At 45.1% G+C, this 25,583-nt stretch overlaps 1 protein-coding gene across 1 annotated transcript in view; it reads right to left on the bottom strand.

Moving 5' to 3' along the window:
• The window catches only part of LOC119180611 (mitogen-activated protein kinase kinase kinase 1), a 138,734-nt gene extending 113,365 nt beyond the window's left edge, over positions 1-25,369 (bottom strand). The window contains exon 1 of the mRNA XM_075874979.1: positions 25,155-25,369. Within this exon, the coding sequence (XP_075731094.1) occupies positions 25,155-25,354 (200 nt within the window). The 5' untranslated portion in view covers positions 25,355-25,369. The remainder of the gene's footprint in view (positions 1-25,154) is intronic.
• Positions 25,370-25,583: the final 214 nt, after the last annotated feature.

Genomic DNA, 25,583 nt, shown 5'->3' with positions numbered 1-25,583 from the left:
AACGTGAATTTCACCGAATAGAGAGTATACCCTGGAAACAATGTTGGAAAGAAGATATGTGCTTTCGTGCATGGTTGAGAATATTTTTGCTGTACAAAATATGTAAAGTGATTTCTTTCGATGTCCGTTTTTATTTCATAGCCATTCTTTATTACGATTAAATGAGAAAATTCATATTTCAGCCTTTTTTTTTTTCGGAAGGGGGGGGGGGGGGTTCACAAAAACCACCATGCTTTTCTGGTAGTTGAGGCGTGCTTCTTGGACAGTGATTATTCATTTGCTTATTAGTTTCGTAGCTTGTGACAACAAAGACATACAGCTAATGCTGTCGGCGGTAATGGCGTTAAGGTGGACGGAGGAGAGCTGAATGATTGTAATCACCTTTGAAGCAAGGCACAATGACTTGTCGCCTAGGCTATCCTTATTTCATTTTTTTTATTGTTATGGTGTATTATTTGTTGTGCTCAAGTATACGAAAGAGGTGAGTTAGAAGGATCTGTCTTCTTTGTAAAAACACGACCTAGTGAGAACCAAGAGACAGTGAAGTGTTATATGTGGAGCGCGAAAGAGCGATAACACAAGCGGGAGAAATACTGACACTACGCTAACTATAGCACCTCAGAATTCGTCGGAACAAACATACACAATAGAAACTTGCTAATACGTTTCCGAAAAAGAAAAAGATACGCACAGAAAATAAACGTAAGATATAAAAAAAACGTATGATCCGAATCGGGTTTATCGTTTTCGCGACTGCGAGCGTAGGAGCAGAGAAATCGTATTAGCCCTTTTCGACGCCACCTATGAAGAACTGCCGGTAAATGTGTCAAATCACTAGAACGTTACTTCAAGGCAGTCAATATTCTGTTGCAAGAAGAATAATTGAGATGATTGTTGTATTTATCTGTTTTATAGTAACTCGTTTTACGCAAGTTGCAATTAATTTTCTCCTCATCGTGAAGTCACTGATGTATATTTTTGCCGTTAACGGAGTCAAATAGCAGGCTTGGAATATAGTCTAAAATCACATTTGGTTAGGTCGATTTTGAGCAAAGAAAAGTTCTGGTTTTCGCATTGCTTGGTAGGGATGAAGCTGATAATGATGATGATGATGATAATGCTGCCTCAACTATAGCTCATACTCACTCAACGGGATCGGCCAAGAATTTATTACACGAGTTAGATATTATCAGTATTGAATATTTATGAGAAAAATAACGTACCTAATACGAAAAGAGCGCACTAATTGTTTTTCTCACATTCAGACCAGGTAGTATAGTCGTTCTCCTGACTACAAATGAGCGCAATTAAAAATTAATAATTAAAATAGATGAATTAGTACGTATCCAGTGTAAGAGTAGTTATCTAGTCTTCAATCTAGTGCAAGACATATGCGCGCCTTCTTTGTCGCACAGAGAAGTGGCCACGTCTCTGGACTTCGCAGGGAGCGCGTGCGTAATTCCAGCCACCGCAACGAATAAGGACAGGAATGAAAAATAAATAATAAACAAACAACTGCGACGCGGGACTGCGGGCCGAATAAGCACCGTAATGGCGCGTGTCTCAGGGCGACAGCAGCCGAGGCGACTCGTTTACGCAATCGCGAGGCAAGAAGACGAAGAAGAAGACGAAGAAGCTGCAGGCGTGCCGTCGCTACAGAGACGCGCATGATCGAGTTGCTTTACACACACGCCGGCCGCCGGAGGTCAAGGGTTCGCTTCTTTTCTCTCGGAGCTAGCAAACGAATGCGAGCAGCGGAACATCTAGGGGGAAAAGAAAAAAAACAAGAAAGCCCCGACATCGATCTCCTGCCGAGATGGGCGGCGCTATGGGGGCGAGCAAGAACGCTATACGCAATCGTAAACGCAATTCAACCTTCGCGGACACAGCGGGAAGACGTGCAACGGCACACGTATAAATGCCTCGTCACGTGAGACACACGTAGATTGTTCTTTTCTTTTTTCTTTTGTTGCTTCTTTCGTGACGCGAAATGGAAAGATTTGTCCACTCCGAGCGTTTGTAGAACGCGGAGCTATGTATACGATGAAAATCGGCACGGATTTGTTGTCCGAGAGAAAGCTTTCCGAGCATGAAAATTCGTTTTCGTGGCCTAGTGCTACAAACGGGTCAATTGCAACAAAGACAGAAATGATTATGATCATCATACATGGTTATCATTATTACCAGATGTTACGAGCGCCGAATAGAAAGCACAGAAAGGCTTGTTTGCACAAAGAAATAGAAAAATTATCATTGGGTAAAGTCAGAGACTTCGTACATCTAAGATATTGCTGGAATAAACAGTGGTGTGTATCTCGGCAGTTAGAAATTACAATCACCAGATTACGATGCAGAATTACGCATCTGAATTACTACCTACATAAAGCTGGACTAACAGCATCTCCGTTGTGTCTCTTTTGCAAGGAATCGGAATCAATTGATCATTTCTTTTTATCCTGTCAACGTTATGCTTATCAAAGGAAAAGATACCTGGTCGAACCAATTGAGAAGCTAGGTTTAAAAATAAACGTGGAACTAATTTTATCCTTCGGAGGGATTACATTGGGTTAAATCCACAGGGAGGCTTTCTCTGCTGTGTTAGAGTACATAAGGGCAACAAAGAGATTACCCTCTTAGCCTATTGTTATTATTTACGGCTACGAGACTACCTGAATGCCTGAATTAGCACACTTGATGATCCTGCCGCCCGGTTCTTGGCCGATCCCCCTTTGTGGGCGAGTGCCAGCAAAGCTGAAGGTTCATCATCATCATCATCATCATATCTATTGGCCCATACCTAAGGTTTTGGATGCCCCGGGTGCGCTGAGGATGTGTCACTAGCACACGCGCCGGTTGTTACCAATGCACCCGCGCTGCGTCACATCAGATGCGAGTATGTGTAAATGAACCGGCTCCGAGAACACAATGTGAAAGCACTCATCAATACTCCTCAGTCCTATATTTCATGTCTCGATCGTATAAGCGACCACACGTTTGAACCTGGTCAGCTGTAGGTGACGGATGGCCGAAGCTGTCAACTTTGCAAAAGGCTTGATTGATTGGTGTGTAAGCTTTAACCTAGTGAAGGGCTCCGGAAATTTCGACCACCTGGGGTTCTTTAACGTGCACCCAAATCTGAGCACGCGGGCCTACATCATTTTCATCTTAATCGACGTTGCGAAAGACAGGCTAGTCCAAAGCAGGCACCTATACGGTCAACTTTTGTTCGGTAGTACTAATCCCAGCCGCTAAAGTTCGAAGAATATGGCAAGAACTCTCAGGGTATTTCGAAGATTCATTTGAGAAAACTCGAACACTCGATCTATTTTTTTTTGTTCTTATTCGATGTACTGACGACGATGTCATGTTATGACGTCACAAATTTTGCCGATATGTGACGTCATAAGGTGACGTCGCCACGTGATTTTTTTTTAATCACATGCGTTGACATCGACGCCATGGGAAGGTCGCTTTTCAGGTTTGGTGAGGCGTCTAAGGCCTTGAAAGACAGAAAGAATGAACTGGGTCGTTGCGAATTTCATGACCACTTAATTGGAGGTAATCGTAACGCGGAATTCACTACCTTTTGACGCCTCACGTCATCGCCGACAACGGCGTCAATTAGTTCAGGGACTTCGGCCAGTGAGATGCCCTCGAAAGCGAGGTGGTCGGCGTAAGAATATTGAAACGCGACAGGCGAGCGGTCGAAGCCAAGTAGGTCGGCGAGATGAAATGTGAAACACGCTGAGCAATCGGCGTCAAAGCGACGTTTCTTCAAACGTTGCACTTGCGAGACCGCCTATGCAGCTATCAGTTCATTCGTGAAGCACATGTGGGCAGATATATTATTGATTGATTTTGGGGGCTTAACGTCCCGAAACCACCGTATGATTATGAGAGACGCCGCAGGGGAGGGCTCCGGAAATTTCGACCGCCTGGAGTTCTTTAACGTGCACCCAAATCTGAGCGCACGGGACTGTAGCATTTTCGCCTCCATCATACATCTTATTAAAGACTACAATGCACAGTTAACCTGCAGGATTGTAGCTACACGTTCACCTGCCTTCGTTTACCAGCTTAAAAAGTAAACGTTAAGAAAAGCAGGAATAAAACTTGCTTCATTCATTCATAAAGTTCTTGACAAGAACGTTGGGGGAAACGTCCATGCCACCAACTGTGACAGTCGCGTAAGTTTGTTTGTTTTCATAGTGATGAGTTTGCAGGCGGGCAAGAGCAGCTATCTGCGTTACTCCTCTCAATTCCCATCGATGAACTCGGGCTTATGTTTAACTGCTCTATAGCGTGAACGGAATATGATTCGGTACTGTAAGTGTACCTGTACTAATATATATACGCGGGCACCCGGCGCATAAACGGTTGTCAACGGAGTGGCAGGTGTTATAGATTAGCATGATGGAACAGGAACAGCTGGAATGAGAGAAGAAAGCGTGGAGAATGAAAAAAAAAAAAAATAACGGAGTGACTACACGAGACAGGCTGAGCGACGGAACCAAACGAAACTTAGAAGAAAAATAACGTGCTACGTCAGCGACTTGTTCATATTTTTGCTCGTATTGCCATTTCAGGGACGCTTCAAGTGCCTCCAAAAATTTTGTCTGACACGAACGGAGTTCTCTAAATCACTTTTTTTTTGTTCGTTCTTGAAACGATCAGCTTTATTTGTGCTATACGTGACGTCTTCGTGAAACGGGCGGGATAAGCACCACAGCGAAGAGTTAAAAAAAAAAAAAAACGAGAACAGAGACGGAGAAGCAGCAATCTTACATAAACAAAAATATGAGATAGAGAGAAAGCTTTATTGACGGACTAAAAACTATATAAGGGTGGCCCGTGTAATGTTTGGTTGCAGTTCGCCTACCCGAACCTGTAATAACACTTTAACGGTTGTGGAGTTGATTTACACAGCCCGTGCGCAGACAAAAAGCGGAAAACGAAGAAAATAACGTTTTCACGAATAAGTGCAAGGTGACTGCATGTCGCGTTTAGACAATAGATGTGTAACATGATACTGGCCAACAGGACACGGACGAGTAGAGATACTTCAACAACCCCGAATCCCACTAAATTTTTAACACGAAAGCCTCAGACGCTTCATCAAGCGGGAAATCTGACCAACCCGCGGCGCCGGAAAAGGAGTGAATATATATATATATATATATATATATATATATATATATATATATATATATATATATATATATATATATATATATATATATATATATATGAGCATCGAACGCGTTATTCGAAGGTCGTAGGTTCGATTCCTGCTCACGGCTGGTTATTTTTTCACCCACTTTTCTTTCTTCTTATTTACATTCCATTGGGTCTAACGACTTCCCCTACACATTCCTTGGCATTACTGTCTGTTAAATCTCATTGATATAGTGTTAAAACACGGCAAAACGAGCCCTTAGATATACACTTCTTTCCCTTGTTTCATTAAACGAGGGTCTCGTACTGGCAGACTTGGTGTCATTAGGTTGTATACGAGGGACTATTAAGCAGCTGCCCGCTCATAATAAGTTCACGTGCTACGTGACGCCAAACATGCGCATAAAAGAGTGTTTTCACACTCGTCGCTTGGCTTATAGATGGCGCTGACTGTCACTCCTACTTCTAAATTTACATATAAACCCAAAAAAGTGGATGGAGGGAAGGCCGCTGTGGTAGCTCAGTGGTTAGAGCATCGAACGCGTTATTCGAAGGCCGTAGGTTCGATTCCTGCTCACGGCTGGTTATTTTTTCATCCACTTTTCTTTCTTCTTATTTACATTCCATTGGTTCTAATAACTTCCCCTGTACATTACTTGGCATTACTGTCTGTTAGATCTCATATATATATATATATATATATATATATATATATATATATATATATATATATATATCGTTACGTTAAAGAGTTTCCATAAGACGGCATCATGACGCACAGATAGAACAGCTTTGCGACGTCACGTATATTCTGGCGTAGCGTCGTGTGACGTAACCACAAGATTCTATTGTAGCGCCCTTCTTTGGGCGGTGAACGTGACCGTAGAGCGCGCGAACTTAGAAGAAAATAAAGGGACCCTGGAGTGGTTTTGTCAATTTTTCGCATACATATATATAGACCGGTAGATCAAGTTCAAAGGGTCATTTACAAGTCAATTTGGGCTCTCTGCGTAAGCTGTGGAATTCTTTACAATGCCTAAAAGCGGTGAATCGCTGCAGATCGCTGCGACTCGCCCAAACGCGTCTTCAACCGCCCATTCACAGAGCGACGTGCTTTGCCCCAATGACGTCACCGTTGTCGGTGATCTGATTGGCTGTGGAACGCGCGGCACAGGACCCGTGAAGGCGGAGCTTATAGTCCCGAGTGCGCGTCGAGGTAGTTGAGGGTGAAAGGTGGGGTGGAGGAAGAGTGTACCTGTCCATTACTCGTAGCTCTATTAAAGGGGCACTAAATTCAAATAACAATAGATTTCAGAGTGAAAGGTCAATGTATGACTACGTATAAAACGACAATATTATCAACAGCAGTACCCAATTTACCGCGAAATCAAGGTAAATGCACGAGAACACATGCGCTACGATAGGACATTCGCAAAATGATCTCGATTACGTCAGACGTACCGCTTACAATTAATCACTTGTAAGTGAACCAGCTGCACTAAATAAAGAACCTTCCGTGTATATCAAGAGACGCAGTAAAATGCTGCTTGTTCGTTTCAATTTGATTCGTGTTTGATTCATGGAAAACCAATCGCTGGACGTTATTATGGGGAATGGCGCGAGTGGTTCAAAAGTTCAATTTTCGCCTGGTTAAGCTATAAAATTCGCGTAGCGGGGCCCAGCTGAACCAAAACACGTCCGCCATCTCGGGACCAATGACAGGAAATTGTTCAATGGCCTTTGTTGCTGCTGCGTCTCCCGCTGCTTTTGTTCTGTTTCTGTACTATAGTGTCAGTGACCGTGCATTAAACCTGGGCAACGTGTAGTGCACGGCAACAGTGACGTCATACGCTCCGTTGACTCGGGTTATTTGGAGTGCGATAACCCGATGCGGACCACTGAAACGCTATTTTATTTCGAAATAAGCCCTTAGTTGACACAAAAGTAACACTACGACGTTTCTGGACCTCTGTTTCAACAATCAGCATAGACATAAAGTTGCCTATAGTGTCCGTTTGATAAAGGGTGCTTCGATTGAATGATGGTGCCAATGATTTGTTCCAGTAGTTGTCTAATCAAAAAGCGAACGTAAAAAAACCGTTTGAAGGACCCTTTGCGAGGGCGCTTGTCAGTGGCCCGTGAAGCCACCGCTCGTGATCCTCGCCCCTTGTAGATTGACTAAGAAGGAAAAAAAGATGATGGCATTCACATTCGAATTTCGTTACGCAAGAACACAAGCGACCCTCCGAGATTTTTGCGCGCGCGCTCTCTCTCCCTCTCTCTCTCTCTCTCTCTCTCTCTCTCTCACACACACACACACACACACAGAGAGAGAGAGAGAGAGAGAGAGAGAGAGAGAGAGCGCCTGTTTACGCTCCAGGAGGAGCCACTAGGGCCACTGCGCGACGATAGTCGATCAGCCGGGCAGCACTTGAACATCGGCACCTGAACCACACGTAAAATCTCGCGCAGCTCATGATTGCCTCGCTGGTGCCTCTGTACTCGTCCGTGTACTGTTTGTCGTGTCGGCATTTCTAGTCGGATCAAAGCAATAGCAATGTTGTTTTGTCGAAGTTAGAGAATATTTGTTTCAAACAAGCTGCTCAGGAAATCAGTGGTTGTTCTGGAAATGGGTGTCTCGTTCGAAAACTATTCGAAGGATGTTCGATTATTATAGTCGTGTTCTATTCGGTGTCATCGCTATTCGCAGACCCCTTGGCATCAGGTGTGTGTTTTTTTTTTAAAGAACACTAACATTGTAAAGTACATGGTCTTCTCGCACTTCGCCACCAGCTACCTGCCGCGGCGGGCATCGAACCCGCGACCTTCGGGTCAGCAGCCAAGCACCGCAATCGTTACACCGCCGCGGCGGTCTGCTGTCTACATTTGAAAGACAATCGGTCTTACAGGGCACAGTGAACGCTCGGCAATAGCTAAGAGCGAAAATATATAGATACTTATTGCGATCAAGTTCCTGTTTTTTTTTTTCGATTTAGCGCAATGGATAGCGCGGAGACAATATGGCTCTAATTAGATTCCCTGTTGAATTGAAAATTGAGGGGGGGGGGGTAAGTGATGAATTGCGCGAAGCCGCAATATTACAAGGCCGACGAGAAGAGACACAGCGGCGAAACACTGATTGCGGACAGCGGCAGCCTACTCTAAAGTTTGCCAATTAAAGCTGCCAGTGCCGCCACGGTCCAGTCGTTGCTTCCACACATTTACGCGGGCTAGTGCAAGGGGCCCTAGTATATGCAAAAAAACACATAGAGTTTATTCCGATTCAGATTAACCGCAAGAAATCGTACACAGGCGGGCTCGCTTGTGCTCGAAATCATTTTACGTAGCCGAGATCACTCAAGACAGAGACATGGCGAATCGCACTTGGGCGACTCGGATGACAAACGCCTTTCTTTAAGGGTTCTGAAAGCGCGCTTAAAAACACACGATATCAGATAGGGTTCTTTCTTTGAATACGACAGTCCTTGTGGGGACACTTCAAAGCTGAAATTTTGGTCTGTCTGTCTGTCTTTCACATGATTCTGCCACCCAACAAAAGTTTGAGCCCTTGCTCGACGCCTAGCCATCTTGACCTGGTGATGCGTTCATACTTGTGAACATTGTCGATCATCAAAAAGCAAATATTACGCATATTTGAGGCGCACCATCTGTGCTAAGTATGACTTTGTGCGTTTCTTTGTAGAAAATGCATAGATAAGTAATTCTAAACCCCCCACCCCCACCCCCACTGTTTCCTACGCTTCAGCGAGGCGATAAAGTGCAGCCACCTACCAGTGGCTCTGCGTTTTACAGAAGCTTATGTTTGTCGACATTACTGCCAGATGGCGTCCTAATCTCTCGCAGCGCCTCCAGACAGAAGACCCTTCAACGAAATTTGCAGTGAAGCACGCCGATACGCGGCCATCTTTTTTCTTGGACAATACAGGTTATTAGTATAAATGTTCTTACGGTCAGGCCCCTGTAATCTTCGCAAACGAAGGCGGAAAACCTTTCGCGCATCTAAAGTTATACTCAAATTAGCAATGAACAAAAACTTGTAAATTAACTTCAAGGCCGTTGTTTATACGGAAGACTTGTAGGGCATAACAATTTATGGCATGTGCATTTTTAATATGGAAGAAACAACACAACAATTGGGATAATAATGACCAAAATTCAGGGCCTTGATTGAGGCGATCTTATTATTTGCATTTGGCGTGTTGTGCTTTCCTTGTTACACTCGACCATTGTAATCATCATCATCATGATCATCATCATCAGTCTGACACCGCCCACAGCAGGTCTAAGGCCTCTTCCATGTTCCGCCAATCAGCGCGGTCCTGTGCTTGCCGCTATGACGTTGTAACCGCAAACATTTTACTCTCACCTTCCCACTTAAATATACGTCTCCCTCTCAGTCTGTTGTACACAGACTTAGTTGGGCGCAGCAGCAGCTCAGCGGATGCAGCAGCCTGCCAGCCATTTCATATGGCAGGTTGCGTCCGCAAAGCTGTTGCAGGGACTCAACTAAATCTGTGCAATGAGCGGTCATTCTGCCTACGCGCTTCGTGCCCGGCCCATGTCGATTTATTCTTATTGATTTAAACTATGATATCTTTAACCCCCTTTTGTTCCTTGACCACTCTGCTCTGTTCCTGCCTTTAAAGGATGCACCAATCGTTTTTCTTCCCATCACTCGCTGCGTCATCCTTAATTTAAGTAGAACCCTCTATGTAAGCCTCCAGGTTTTTGCTCCGTAAGTACCGGTAAGTAAGTGCTGGCGTTAACCTCAAAGTAAGTGCAACAAACTATTTCGCCTGTCTCCGCTGACAGTATACGTAATGGAGAACACAATCCATTGGGATTAAAGGCCCATCAAAAGGACACCCAAGAGATGAACGCATATTCTCGCATTGCGGGATCAATCGTTGCATTCGCGCCAGTAACAAGATCACGGATAAGCATGAAGGAATACATAATATACCTGTCCTGTCCGAGTTCGTTAGCGAGCGCGCGTGTGTGTGTGTGTGTGTGCGTGCGTGTGGCGCGATTACGACTATTGAATGCAGACAGGCCCAACGGTGAGTACTATGATCGAGCGTATCTTTTTGTAATCGTTTATTACTTTCTCGAGATACCAAAATCACGACTACTGCAGAAAAGAAACACCTGGTAAGCGCGAATTTTCAGTGGCGATTCGCGGGCATATGCAGCAGGCAAAAAAAAAAAAACACGAATATTTTATAGAAAAAAAGGGTAGAAGGTGTGTAATCGAACGTCCTGCAAACTCATATACAACAATATAATTGTTGTGAACTTTTCTTCGTTGCTGCAAAAGCTGGTTAACTAATTTGTTTAATCAAGCGATGAACAAGACATAGTGAGACACAGTCCGTGTGATAGTAACCATGCACCTCCAACCAGTTTGGTCGTGTCGTCACTTAATGCGTCGCCATGCTTTCGATTTCAGTCGCGAAGAGAAATTCGGAGCTCACGGGTGACGCCACAAACAACTGTTTGGACGACGTTATATCGCGAGAACCACGTCTCCATCGATCAACGTCATCACAAATCGCGATTACAGAAGGCCCCGAGCATGCTTTGATGAATTGAGAGAGGAACTGCCCCGATGAGCCTAAATGCTAATATATGACGCTCTAGCCTAACGTTAGCACTTCTAAATACCATTTATCTATATTTTGAGGAATAACATACGTGCGCGTTAATTACTCCGGTGAACAGCATAACACGAATCACTGACCCATACGGATCATTGGAACAACGTAGTTCGTTACAGTTAGCGCCAGAGATAAGTGACGCTGGAAGTAGTATGCATGGGAATGCTGTGATATGCCGCATTCACTTGGTCATCATTATCCAAAAAAAAAAAAATGAGACAGCTTTAAGACTACTCTTACAAGCAGCGTTCCGTTTGTCTCAATGTTTCATTATTTTGTGATATGACAGTGCAAAGGGTATTTTTCTCTTTTTATTATCATTACACAGTAAACCAGTCTATAGATTTAGGGGGTATATTTATCCTGAGTGTAACTGCCATCTCTACACCTTGGGGAAAAAGTCGTTTTCGCGAATCACCCATACCATGAGGTCGGGATGATTGCCGATCGTACAAACGCCCTCATCACAGAAAAAAACCCTAATAATAAGCTTTACCAGTCTGGCAACATCCAACTACAAATGACATCCGCCTAGGAGGTCAACATACGCGCCCAACCACACATGCAACAGCCGTTAAGTGCCGGCGGGGATATGCTTGCTCCGTGTAATCGAACATGAAGCATTCACAGAATAGATATGAATTTGGGGTGCGCTAATAGGTTACCACAAAAGAGACAGCCGTGCTAATCTACACTGGCCTAATATCCAGCGACACCTTAATCAGCCAGTGTCCATTGCCATATCTGGCGCGCTGTCGTGTGGGCCACAAGTGTTTGGATAACGCATAACACCCTTGAATGCTAATGAGTGTAATATGCAAAACATAGCCCCATACGTGAACGTAAAGGCGGTTTAGGGAAGCAAAACATCATTACACAAGCACTGGCACAAATACAGAAAAATCACGAAGGGCACACATCTTGTCATGGTGGCCATCTTGTTTTGGTAAATAGTACAGCTTTTAATTTCTATAGGTACATAAAAATTTAAACCATTACCTGAGTGTACAATCAAAGTGAAACGACTAATAATACCCAGATCGCGCAATTGCATAGTTGTATTGAGTCTTGTTCTGAAACCGGTCACGCGGTAGTTGCGATTTTATTAATCACACCACTAAGGAGTACTGAAAACGGGTTGACACTATACAAGATAAGCAGGCATTAAAAAAAATGTTGAATGCGTTATACATAACTATCAAGCAATTCAAGTATCTGACGTTTGAAAGATAAACCTAAAGTGGGGACACTTGCATTGGGTATATTCCTTCTTCCCCCTCTCTCTCTGTCTCCCCCCACCCTGGACAAGAGGAGTGTGAGAAACCCCTGACCCCTTTTCTGCGATTTCTGCGATACGAGCGCCTCAACACCTTTGCGTCGAAAACTCGAAACAAGATACATTGTGTTGCTTTCCCCCACGGCGTAGAGTGGCGCTACAGTATCTCGGTTTCGCAAGCCGACAGCTGCGCCCTATCTGCGAGTTTTTTTTTTTTTTTTTAATTCACTGCTCGAGGGAGCTGACGCGGAATGCGCGAACGCGCGGCACTTGCTCTGAAAAAAAAAAAAATCGGCCACGCAATTCTCAGAACTGCACAATGATTTTTGTTGAGGAGGCTGTCAGCGTGTGACGCGACTCTCTACAGCACGTATACCCGTAAGTGAACTTTTCAAGTTTCAACGTCGCCTTTAAATAAATAGGTTCAAAACTCGGGCGTCAGATGGTGAGCCGTATACGGATGAGCGTTCAGCTGCCTTGTGCTACTCGGGCGCGGAGTCGATGTTTCTGTTTCTCTTGTTGGAAAGAACCTTAGCACACAGACTCCGTGATCAAAACTGCACTAAAATTTTTTGTTCGTTCGTGGGGTTTTTTTTTTTGTTATCTGTTTCCTTCGTGCATAGCAAGAGCTTCGTGCTGGTAGACTTGATGCCATCGGGCTGTATTCGAGGGTTCATAGGTCAGGTGCCAGCTCGTAAAACAATCACGTGCTACGTGACGTAAACAGGCAGAAAAAAGTGTTCCACATTCACCGTCATAACTACCATCGGCGCTACTAACACTACCGAGTTTTAAATGCACATATCTTTAGCTATATTTAGCCAGAGTTTAAAAATATGCCGAAACACGCAATGACCACGCGATCACATGCGTGTTGCTGACTGTTGCCTGGACTGAGTCAGACTATTCTTTGTGCTCTGATTATTTGCTAATTAGGTCACTTTTATTGACTAACTTTATGAGCAACGAAAATGGGCCGGTCAATTCAATGAGAAAGTTGTTCATCGGTTTGCAAAGCGTCTGATTAGACATTTGAGCTTTATATCTGTTAATTTTTAGTGTTTTACTACTAACTGCAAATGCCCGCGAAATGCAAAAAAAAAAAAAACCACGTGACAAGCCCGTTCGCGCGCCATTCGCACGATGATTCTAGTGCTCCCTAACGTTCCGCGTACTAACAACCACAGCATTTGCCTGATTGTGCTGTCTCGGCTGGGCCGCAACGATAGTGGTGGCTTTGCGATGAACGCGTTTCGCTACCGGCCACCAAAACGATAACCGCTGTGACTGCTTACCACTGTCACGAACCGGTGCGAAGGAAGCGTATCGTTCGTACGCGGAGCGTTAGAGGTCAACTCGGGTGATTTTTTCGAGGTCAATGGATCTGAATGAAATTCGCTGGGTACGTTCTTTTGCACATTTCCGTCATTTATGCCGTACCACAGGCTTGAGAGATGCACTGATTGTTTGCAAATGAACTTCAAAGATTGGCTCGAAAAGCTCACTTCGCTTGCTAGAATCATCACGTCATGTTTGGCATGTCATAGCCGATGGCATCGCTATTTTGGCCGCTACAGCGTTTATTGTGCAGGTCACAAGGCGACGGTGTTTGGCAGGGCTGTATAGCACGGCAAAGCTTTCTTCGTTCCTCTGTGGTGTTCGGCTGGCGCTTCGCTGGTGTGGCTTTCACAGTTTGCATGCTCCGCGCCGGAGGGACCAGTATACGGCCGCCGGTTCTTACTGAATAGCACGTCATACGCAGATAGGGCGCCCGGTTGGGTTTCGGTATTGCACAATTTTGCTTATTAAAAATTATTTTCAAATTTCCTGAAAATTTCAGCTCGTGACAATAGTGTCTCAGGAACATTGAGATACGACTACCTTGACATGGTTGAAAAGTCGCCGGAGTTGGCTTTTAAACGGACTCTAAAGGCAACTATTGAGTCGACGTTGATTGTTTAAATACCAGTCCAGAAACCTCGTAGTGTTAGTTTTGTGCCAAGGTAGGACTAATTTTGAAATAAAATCGCGTTTTAGTGGTCCGCATCGTGTTAGCGCACTTTAAATTACCCGCCTTAAGAAGCGGACCGACCGGACCAAATCTCGTCACTGCTACCGTGCACAATGTTGCGCGGCTTCACTGCGCTAGTAGCAGCAGACCGAAAGCAGTGGGAGCCACAGCAGCAACAACGGTCATTGATCGATTTCCCGCCATTGGCTCCAAGATTGCCAACGTTTTTTGGTTGAACTGCGCCCCTCTAGATGGCGCCACATGTCCAACGTAACGACGCAAAAACTGAGTTTTAGAACCACTCGCGTCATTCCCCATAGTAACTTCCGGTGGTTCTTTTTTCCCATGAATCAAACAGAAGCGAACAAGCAGCATTTTATTGCGTCTCTTGACGCACAGAAGGTTCTTTATTTAGTGCAGCTAGATCGATTACTAGTGAATGATTGTAGGCGGTCCATGTGTTCTTGTGCTCTGCCTTAATTTCTCGGTAAGCAGGGCACTGTTGTTGATAATATTTTCGTTTCTGATGTTCTCATACATTGAGCTTTCACTCTGACGTAAATTGTTATTTGACTTTACTGTCCCTTTAAGTAGCACCAGAAGTTTGTCACGGGGTATTTTTTTTATTGCGACAACAATCATATGGACACTCTCGGCTGGATTTTGCCACCGGTGTCACTCACTGTATATATATATATATATATATATATATAAGACAATAAATACTGTGGAACACAAAGTACATACGGATGCACCGAAATTAAACTGTACAATACTACAATCAAAATACAAATTAATGAATGATTGCAGGATTGGTCGAGGCATGAAACTCCACCTATTAGTTTTAATAGTGTGAAGCAGTGGTAAGTAGCCATATCTTTGTTTCTTAAAAGCTGCTTTGCTAGCCTTAAAGTTCAATTTATTTGCTAGGGCATTTATCGCGTGAGATGTTTGGTACACAACACTCTGCTTTCCGTAATTGGTTCTTGTTCTAGATGCTCGCTTCTTTTGTTCTCGCAAATGGTAGTGTAATGCTTTGTAACAACTTGCCCCGTATAACTTGTCCTTTTTCATTAACGGTATAGCAATTTGAAGTAATATAATTGACCCCCCCTGAGCATGGAATGTTCGATAAATATTGGAGCAGTTCAGAAGTCCTGTATGTTTCCTCTGCATTTTCGAACACAACGCAGTACTTTGTTTTGCATAGTTATTAGCTTTTAGTAATTGTCAGCTTTTCGTCCGCGGTAATTGTCATCTTTTCGTCCGCCTAACTCTCTTCCCCTTCACGTTATAATTACCGCTAATAGCGTGCTTTATGTTTGGCATCGACATGCGTTGGTTCTCGTCAGTGTTGTGTCTTAGCTATTCAGTAATTCATGACCCCCGCCCTTACGCCACGCACACGCCTCCAGTTGAGAGAAAAACAACGGTGAACCTCGACAAATGCTAGGATGATCAAATAATGAAAGCGCTTAAAACTGCTTCTGCGACACTAGCTTCTCACCCGAAGGTCCAGGGTTCGAACCTTGCCACGGCGGTCGCATTTAAGATGGAGGCGAAATGTCAGTGGCCCGTGGGCTTGAATTTTTATGTGCTCAATAAATCCCAGGTGGTCTAAATTTTCGGAGGTATTCACTTCGGCGCATATCGCATAATGGCATCGTGGCTTCAGGACGGAACGTTAAGGGAAATAAAAAAGTGCCTTGACGCAAGCATTGACAGTTGATATTTCAACAGAATCAAATTTAGACGGCAAAAACAACGTTCGTATTTATCTCGACATTTAACGCGTAAGTGTGTACATATGCTTGTGTGTGTGTGTGTGTGTGTGTGTACAGCAGAAAACTACGCGCGCGCAGTTCCTCGTTTTGCTCATTTGCTCTTTCCATGTACATGTGCGTATATATATATATATATATATATATATATATATCACGGCAAGTTATTTTTTCACCCACTTTTCTTTCTTCTTACCTACATTACATTGGTTCTAATAACTTCCCCTATACATTCCTTGGCATTATTTTCTGTTAAATCTCAATAATATTGTGTCAAAACACGGAAAATATTAGGTATACACTCCCCCCCCCCCACACACACACACACACATATATATATATATATATATATATATATATATATATATATATATATATATATATATATATATATATATATATATATAAACTCATCCCCTGATGAAGGGAGGACCCATCCCGAAACTGTTGGGAAATAAATATATTTATCCTTGTTGACAACGCTCCCGTTGTGCCATATCCCATACCTATATATATATATATATATATATATATATATATATATATATATATATATATATATATATATATATATATATATATATATATATAATGCACCAAGAGATGTGTCCGCTTCCGCCTATATTGAATCTGCAGATACGTTGCTTCTGTAACTACCGTTGTTTTTAGGGCCAACTAGTTGCAAAGCTGTCCTCGAGGGAGATTATCTTCTTTTTCAGCTCTAATGAAGTTATCCATATTGCATGTTTCAATAGAACTTTCGGTTTGTTTAAATATAGTGCCGATTCGTAGTACCAATTGTTATGCGGTTCAAGTCACCGATTGATTGATCATCGGCCGTCTAGTGATTAGATCTTCCGTTAGTAGAGTGGTAACCCTCCAAAAACATCGGTCTTGCGTTCGACCACGCAACCATATTGGGGCGTTTACCAGCTGTAGCAGCTTATAGCAGCGAAGTTTTGACGGTGCTAAGCTTGGGCAGGCGGGTTCGAATCCCTTTTGAGGTGGTCGCACATCGGCAGAGACGATTTGATTGATTGATTGATTGATATGTGGGGTTTAACGTCCCAAAACCACCATATGATTACGACAGACGCCGTAGTGGACGGCTCCGGAAGTTTCGACCACCTGGGGTTCTTTAACGTGCACCCGAATCTGAGCACACGGGCCTACAACATTTCCGCCTCCATCTCAAATGCAGCCGTAGCAACCCGGATTCGATCCCGCGACCTGCGGGTGAGCAGCCGAGTACTTTAGCCACTAGACCACCGCGGCGGGGTTGGGTGGAGTTCAAAACATCCCAAAATCACGACATGATTGTGAGGAACGCCGTAGTGGAGGGCTCCGGAAATTTTCGTCCATGTGGCGTACTTTAACTTGCATTGACGTCGCACAGTAAGCATGCCTCTGGTATTGCGCCCGCATCGAAATGAGACCACCGCGAACGGCTTCGAACCCGTGACCATCGAGTAAGCAGGCAAAGCACCATCATCACAGTTCCACCACGGCGGAGATTAGACACGTCATAATCATCATACTTACGTGAAACTTGATTGGCGCATATCCAAATTTATTCGCAGTTTAGCAGCAACTACGACAATAAAAGTGCGACACGTCCTGTACGTTCTTTATTTGTTTTTCTTTTTTTTACTTGACTGAACGTGATAGCGAATTCATATATATAAAAACAAGCGAATCCTCTGCCGCGCTCAAAGGTTAAACAGATGACCAACATTCCCGATTAGTGCTTTATCTTTTGATGCTACCTTTGCCATTTATAATCGGTGCTGACGGCAGCTGGAGGCCGAATGAACTGAGATTTCAGGCTAGCCAGTCAGCGGTGTTGCCCTGCCAAGGTTGCTGACGCGGGTTCGATTCCCGCGTACTGCGGCAGCATTTCTATTGGGCCAAATGTAAAGAGACCAAGGCTACCTAGATTTACATTTTATGAATCCCAGGCGGTCAAAATTTCCGGAGCTCTCCACCGCGGCATCATAATTGTGGTTTTGGGAAGTTTAAACCTCGATCGCAAATGTATAATTATATTTGGTTTGATTGATAGAAACATTGTTACGCCCCTAAGGGACGATTCCGAGTGATCCCGGCTGAGCAGTATATTGGCGATCATCCGAGTTCGCCCTAAGAAAGAAACTGAACGAGCTTACTTGGCGCCATCTGTGGCTGTGGTAAACATATTTGGTACCCGCCATTGTGCTATACGCCTATAAACAAGCCGACCCCCTATACCCATGGAAATCTTACATAGATTTTGGCAAAGCTAGACGTAACAGATTCGTTGGCGACCGTGGCGGGAGGACTTCCACCAACAGCGAAATATGCCGCGAATGTCGGGTATTGAAACACTGGTTCCCTTTTGAAAATCGCAGCTATAGTCAAAATCATTCCGTTATTTCACGCTACTGCGTGTCTCGTAGCCACGAAGTTAGTCACTTATTCCCCCCCCCCCCTTTTTTTTTGTTTAGACGCAGTACAATTTGCAGATTTATTTTGGCCATTGCTCGTTCTTGCCGTGCGCAGCCATGCAGCTTCATGAATGGCACGATACTCACATAGAAACCATACAAAGATACATTGCATAATAATCATTGCTGGAGTACTTACGAGCAAAAACTACGATCTGAATATGAGGGACACTGAAGGGCTGAAATACGATCCTGCTACCTTCGGGTCAGCAGTGGAGAGACTCACTATGTAGAGAATCTATTTATACGTAACATTCGTTTGCTCCATCACAATGCTCACGTCGTTCAGTTCAGGTCGTCGGCAAGCATGCAGCAGCGGTATAGCTTTCGAAACAAAATTAGCCGCGCACAGAGGAAAGGAAATATCGACTCTCTCTCTCTGTATAGATATAATGTACTTTTGACACATGTTGTAGATGACACGGCTACATCAAACAAAAAAGCTAAAGAAAAAAAACATCCTTTAGCGCAAGGCCGGCACAATATCGGGAGAGTAAGATGCATTACTTTCGAAAAGTCGCGCGCTTGAACTCAAGCTCTACTGGTCAGAACGTGAGGCGATAAACAACGAACTTTTTTACTTTCGTCCACGCTGCCGTGACATTTTCCCGAGCGCCGCGTCTTAAATACCCTTTTAAAGCTCGGAAATGATATCCGCGATCGCGTTTGGTGAACGCTGCGAAGACGGCAAACGTACGCAGCGTTCGTAAACATCAGCCCAGAAGCACATCCGTAAGTTCAGTACACAGATTATAATTCTGATGAAAAGATACAGGGAGTTTCATTGTGGCAAAACGCAAGCGCGAAAACACTCGGGTGACGACTTCCTTTCTGCGAGACCTCCGTTCTCGATCTACCTGCAGATCAACGCTGTTTGAGTGTGTGTTTTGTCGCGCTTTCTCGCGTAGTAACGCCAAGCCCGAGGCGCCCTGCCAACGCCGCCGCTCCTACGCGCAGGTCGGCTCCGTTGGCGTCGTGGCTTGTGCAGCAGACGTGCCGGCTGCGAGAACCAGCGCGCAAAACAACACAAAAGAAAAGCGATCCCGGGCAAAACAGCGCCGCAGCCAAGCGGGCCAGCAGCCGGCAAAGCAGCCTCGCTCGAATTTCACGCTCCGATCGCTTCACGATAGCACCGTATATCCCCCCGCCGCTTTATGAGATCCCCACTCGTTTCTTTTTTTTCTATCTCTTTTGCGCGCGCGTATGTTCGTGTGAGCGTGCGTGCCGGGGCGGTGTCTCCAGGCAGGGTGACAGCTCGAGAAACGAGTGCTGCACGCAGGCTGACCCTCTGCACAGCCTGGGGCAGCTCTCTTGCAAGTGCACTGCGTCTCCTGCAAGCGGGACATCGTCGCCACGATATGCACTCGCCTCGGGCGTCCGACTCCACGCTAGGCCTAAAGCATAGCGCCCGCTGCTGATGCTACGGCGGGTGAAACAGCGGCCGTCTCCGATCGTCGGAGTGCGGGCCGCAAATTTCTCGCCGACTAGGTAGGGACGGCAGACCCGCGCCATGTCTCGCCGGGTGCTGGCTAGACGAAACGCGCACCACCGACACACACGCGAGCATTTGTCAGCAAAAGAAGCAAGAATGCACGGAGAAACTCACCCATAAACGCAGGGAGATCACATCGTTGCCCGCTCGCGTCCGAGTCCACGGCGGCGGCGGCGCGCGCTGTCGCACATTAAACCGGCCTACGGTGATCGGAGCCGACGCACGCACAGCAGCGATGCAGATGTACACACACGCACGCACAAACGTCGAGCTTATCGCTCAAGGAGATGAGCGCTCGCGTTTTGCACCCGGAAGGACTCGTGTAAAGCCGACCGTACAACACTCGGCTCGCCGGGAGAGAAAAAACAAAAAACACGCCGGGGAATAGAGATTGTAGCCACTGTCAGCCGACGGAGCAAGCCCGCCAGACGCACCAACATTTTTCTCTCTCGCTAACCTTTCTCTCTCTTGAACGAAGTACCCGAAGTCGCCGCTTGGAGTCCACCTTTCTCTCTCTCGAACGAAGTACCCGAAGTCGCCGCTTGGAGTCCGCTAGCATTTTTCTTCAGAGAGCAACTTCGTTTGTATAACCAGCTGTGAAACCGGTCGCGACTGCCGCGCTTTTCAAATTGGTAGGAGGTTCCTGTGGAAGAGTGAGCGAAACGCGCATGGCCATGGGTGGTTGCAGGAATGTGCGTTTTCGCCTCCAATATTGCCTTAACTCGCAAGCATAGACTTATCAGCAAGACATATAACCGCGGAAGTAATCAAATACTTCACATTCAGAGAACTGATTAACACCAAGAGCATGGGTAAAAACCACGCTGTTTTCCTCGCCGATGTTATTATTATTATTATTATTATTATTATTATTATTATTATTATTATTATTATTATTATTATTATTATTATTATTATTATTATTATTATTATTATTATTAACGTATTATCTTAGCAAAGCCAACATATGATGAAATGCATTGGTATAGTTGCAGGTATGTTTCAACAAGGGCAGCAGATTTTTTTTTTTTATTTCACCGTAGTGCTATCGCAGGAGTGGAGTTCATGACGATATCTGTTGAATGTTGATTTGGAGCGTGTGATATGGTTGCTTAGTAAAGTAGATCATGGACCGTGCAAAGAAATTTTTAAGACTGAAGATGACGTCGAGAACAGAGAGTAGTAAGCTGTTGTACTGATTAAGTACCCATCGCCATATAGCTGTAACACATGATAGATTAAGAAACATTGCCTGAAATCGCAGATATCTGTTTTTTTTTTTTTTGTTGCTTAAAGGGTGCCTACAACACTTTTTGAGCATGGCCAGAAAACCCTGTCGATCGGTAAGAGAGGCTTCCGACAACACGCGAGCCAAATATTATAGCACAGCACGCGGCCTGGAATTCACAATAAATTATCTAAGTCAGCTGAAAATGGCCTTCTCTTCTCTCGACAAATTACGTTATATACCCAATAACCACACGTCAACGACCCACCTATCAGCCATTGGCTGATTTGAACATGGCGCGCTTGCTCGTTACAGAGATTGCCGTGGGAGGCCGCTATTTGTCCACTCGTGCGCGCGCGATCACAGTAAAAAAGCCACGCATTCGAAGTAAAAAGAAAAATGCTCAAGGTCGCGAAGTGCGCGCGACGTTTTTCTGTGGCTCTGCCATCGCTCCAGCTTAGCTTCCAGTTCTTTCGTCGGGACGAGAGAAGAGAGGATGCAATTGCAGCATGCGACAAACCTTTGAAACTCCACTCGCACTGGACGGATTCTTGAAATTTCTGTGGCGTTGAATTCGTGAGGCAATAAGCTCTTCCAGTGAATTAATTCCATGGTTACTTGAAGAAGTGTTTCAGGGCCCCTTTAAGCACTCATCGCCATCTTTTCCAGAGGGCACTCCTCTTTCTCGTGTATCAGCGCGCCACCAATCCGATATTGCACTCGTTTAAAATGGCACTACGTTTGACAAAGTGACCCACCGTGTATAAGAAGAATGCAGGCATACCATGGAGTCAGCTTGTATAGGCAAGGTTAAGTGATGATCGTTGGGTGGCCATTGATGATGATCATCGATTATCTTCGTCCAGCAGTGGACATAGCGCGCATCATGATGATGTGGGAGCTAATTTCGAGAAGAGTGTCAGAAAAAGAAAATCATCCACTGCCGGAACTATACTGACATCCGCATGCTGATATTATTCAGGCGTTTCTGATGATTATTCGGCTCCTCGTGCATTCACAAGTCATAGCGACTTGAAGTCTCACGGTTCGAATAATTTCCGCTCCTTCTGTATTGCTGTCTCTTCTTGCTTCGTGTTGTGATTTTCTATTCAACAGTTTACATCAGTCGGAACAAATAGATACAAGTTTAGATCCCAGCCCGTGCTCCGAGCCCCGTGGCAGTGTTTCTCCGCGCACGTCGTTAAAGAACCCCAGGTGGTCGAACTTTGCGGAGCCTTCCACTATGGCGTCTCTCATAATCATATGGTGGTTTTGGGACGATAAACCCCACATGTCAATCGAATCAACGTCATCATCCTCGTTTTTTTTCTTTTACTTCTTCAGAATTGACGTACTTAAAAAAGGTTCATTTTTCGATAAAGCTATTGCACATCAGAACAATAACAATGAAGATGTTAATTGCAAGTGCGCATTATGTTGCTCCTTTTTTTTTTTTGGGGGGGGGGGGGAAGCCTTGAAACGTCTCATGTGTCTCGGTGTATACTTGTGATCTAATTTGTGTCCGTTCATGGTTAGTTTGTTCCGTGTTGCGGAACAAGTACCTTTTCTTAGATTGGGGCGCGTTTTCTATTTTGTAAAAGCCAAACAAATAAATGAGTGCGGGAAGAAAAAAAAACATTTTTTTAGGAGGCTCACAACAGCATGTGTGCCATCGCACTTACGCTGCTCGTTCACATTATGCAGAATTTCAGCCATGAATAATCAACAATAATTTTGTTCTGGTTTAACGTCCTAAAACCGCAATATTATAATGAGAGGTTATGAGATATGATTATGAGGGCTCTGGAAATTTTGACCAAATTTTGACACGAGCCTCGAGCATTGTCGTCTCGATCGAAAATTTGGCCGCAGCGGCCGGGATTCGATCCCGCGACCTACGGATCATCAGTCGATTGCCCTGAATACCTAAGCCAGAAGGTTGAGCTAGATTAGCTGATGACCACTCATGCATGACAATAGATGCGGGCAGACTTCCGCTTTTATTCTCGGGGGTGGGGGGGTGGGGGCACGGTAGAATAAGAGCCTCTTTACCCAGTCCTCTGTCGAGTAGGAAGCGCATGTTTCACAATGGATGTAAGACTATGAGACATGCCTATCACAATCTCCTGTCGTATGTCTTAAGATTGCTCGTAGTAAAAAATGAGTAGACAGTTCTTGGAATTCAGCATGAGGGGCCTTTGGCAGACATTATCGTCAGAAACCCTACTCTTTGAAAAAAATGTTTTGACCTCAGCTCCCGGTCTAGAAGACAGCACATGCTTCACAATGGTTGCAGAATGATTACGGGCCTCTCGCAATGCGCTGCAGTGTGTTTTTTAGATTTCTGGTAGTACATATAAGTAAACAGATCTCGGAATTCAACATGGGAGGCATTTGGCAGCCATTATTGTCGGAAATTCTGTTCCGTAAAAAAATCGCTGGACTGGTCCTACAGCGCGACGATAAGAAGACTGGGCGCTTTCCCCCTCAGGTGATTAAAAAATGCCGCCATATCCACGAAGTGAATGATGATGAGTGGGCGAAGCTCCGGAGGTAAACCTGATAAACCATGAATCCTCCGTGCATTTTGCCCACTCGATTTTATTACAACGCTCCCCCTAGCGGACGTCGCCACACTAAATCGATTGCCTTCCACCAATGACACGCGCCATATGCGACATCATTCCTATGTTATAACATCTCGCATCTTTTCATCATCAACTACAAGTGCCGTCGTCTAGTTTATAACATCTTGCATCTTTTCATCATCAGCTACAAGTACCGCCATCTAGTGAACACTGCAAGAACTAAACGAGAGGTGGCTACATACAGGGGACGGTACCGCCACCTAGTGAACACTGCAAGAACTAAACGAGAGGTGGCTACATACAGGGGACGCACAGCCCACGCCCTAAGGAGCTTCGCCCCTAAAAGGAACCGCCCCCACCCTGGTGTCGAGATGCCGCTATAACACGAGACGTAGCTATAGCAGCGCGCGCAGTTGCTATCGTTGCCCAAACGGCTGAATATAGAGGTTTTAACGGAGCCAGAAAAAGGTCGAGGAGAGATAAACAGTATGCCGGAATGCGTTACACATATCTAATATTAGAGTATCTCATTACAGGCTCATGACTCGCTAAGTTTTTAAGGTTATGTCAACGCAAATTATCGTCCTCGTCATTGTCACAATTTAGGCAATTGCCCTTGATCCCCCCATGCACGTTTTCTTTGTTTTTTCATAATATATTTTTATAGACAGCTTTGCCAGGATTATTTTTTTTCCATCCCCAGTTACACGAAATATGATCCGGTATAAGCTCTGCCCACGAGAACTGCAGTGCGCCCGCCTTCCGTTCCTCCTCTCCCCGTTACATAGGGACTTCCCGTCATCGAATCAGACTTGCAGCCGCCATGACGTCACAAAAACTAGCCTACAAAATCGATTGGTACACTGATTCTGTTTCACTCCTAACGGTCACCCCGTGACGCGCTCTTCGTGACTGGTCCTATGTGATTTTTTCAGATCCGAACGCTCGCGGGACGCCTTGATTGCCGACGTATTGGAATTAAGGACGACCAACCTGTATACGATTGTCTTTTATCATTTGCTGGCAAGTGCATGACGGCCAGTTAATGTATTACGTCGTTGTACCGCATACGCGATGATTATTGCTCTCCTTACACTTCCCCAACTACCAGTGCACCATATATAACGCAAGGCAACTCCCACGTGTACTGGCAACTTCCAGCGAGCAACTTCCAGTGTACGATATATACTAGGTCATGGGTGAGGGCTCTGTCAAGCTGAGCAACTTTTTCTCGGTCCTCATGATGTGGATTGCTCGCGAAATAAACATACATTACAATAGCTATATCTGTTATGGTATTTACTCCGCGCTCTTAGGTTGGGACTAACATAGTATGATTCAGAAGAAAAATTAACCTCGAACATACACGTCTCACCTGTGTGGAATTTTCGTGGCAGAGCAAAATACTGACGTGGCAGCAGCGAAAGTTCTGCGAGACTTACCGCGTCGCCCTCAATCGTGCTTTGATCGGGTTACGGCTGCGTCTGTTGCCAGCACTCTCCATTACTGTGGATCGTGTCTTGAACGCCGGCGTGCTCTGCTCCCGAAAGAGAGTTCCCTTCGCGACACACCGAGCCAGGTGCGAGCTGAACTTGCGAATGTACAAGAGCACCGTCACGACGACCACGAAGCACGGAACCATCACCGGCTTCGCGGAGAGAGCGCGTGAGCTGAAAATGTCGAGTGCCTCGACTCCGCAACGTGCGGCTCGGCGATCCTGGGCGCCTCTGCCTTCCGAGCAGTGTCGTCAGGAGCAGAAAAACGGAGCTAGCATATAAATGTCGCGCGTCTGCGGCGCTCTAATTGGCCTCGGCTGATTTCTTGATCCTTGATCGTGACGCTACATAGCCTTGTTTCGTGCGTCAGGGCGG

This window comes from Rhipicephalus microplus, chromosome 10 (genome assembly GCF_043290135.1).
Source record: "Rhipicephalus microplus isolate Deutch F79 chromosome 10, USDA_Rmic, whole genome shotgun sequence".
NCBI classification, from domain to species: Eukaryota; Metazoa; Arthropoda; class Arachnida; order Ixodida; family Ixodidae; genus Rhipicephalus; species Rhipicephalus microplus.
Note: the sequence above shows the minus strand (reverse complement) of the source record. Positions and strands in the feature narration are given on the sequence as shown.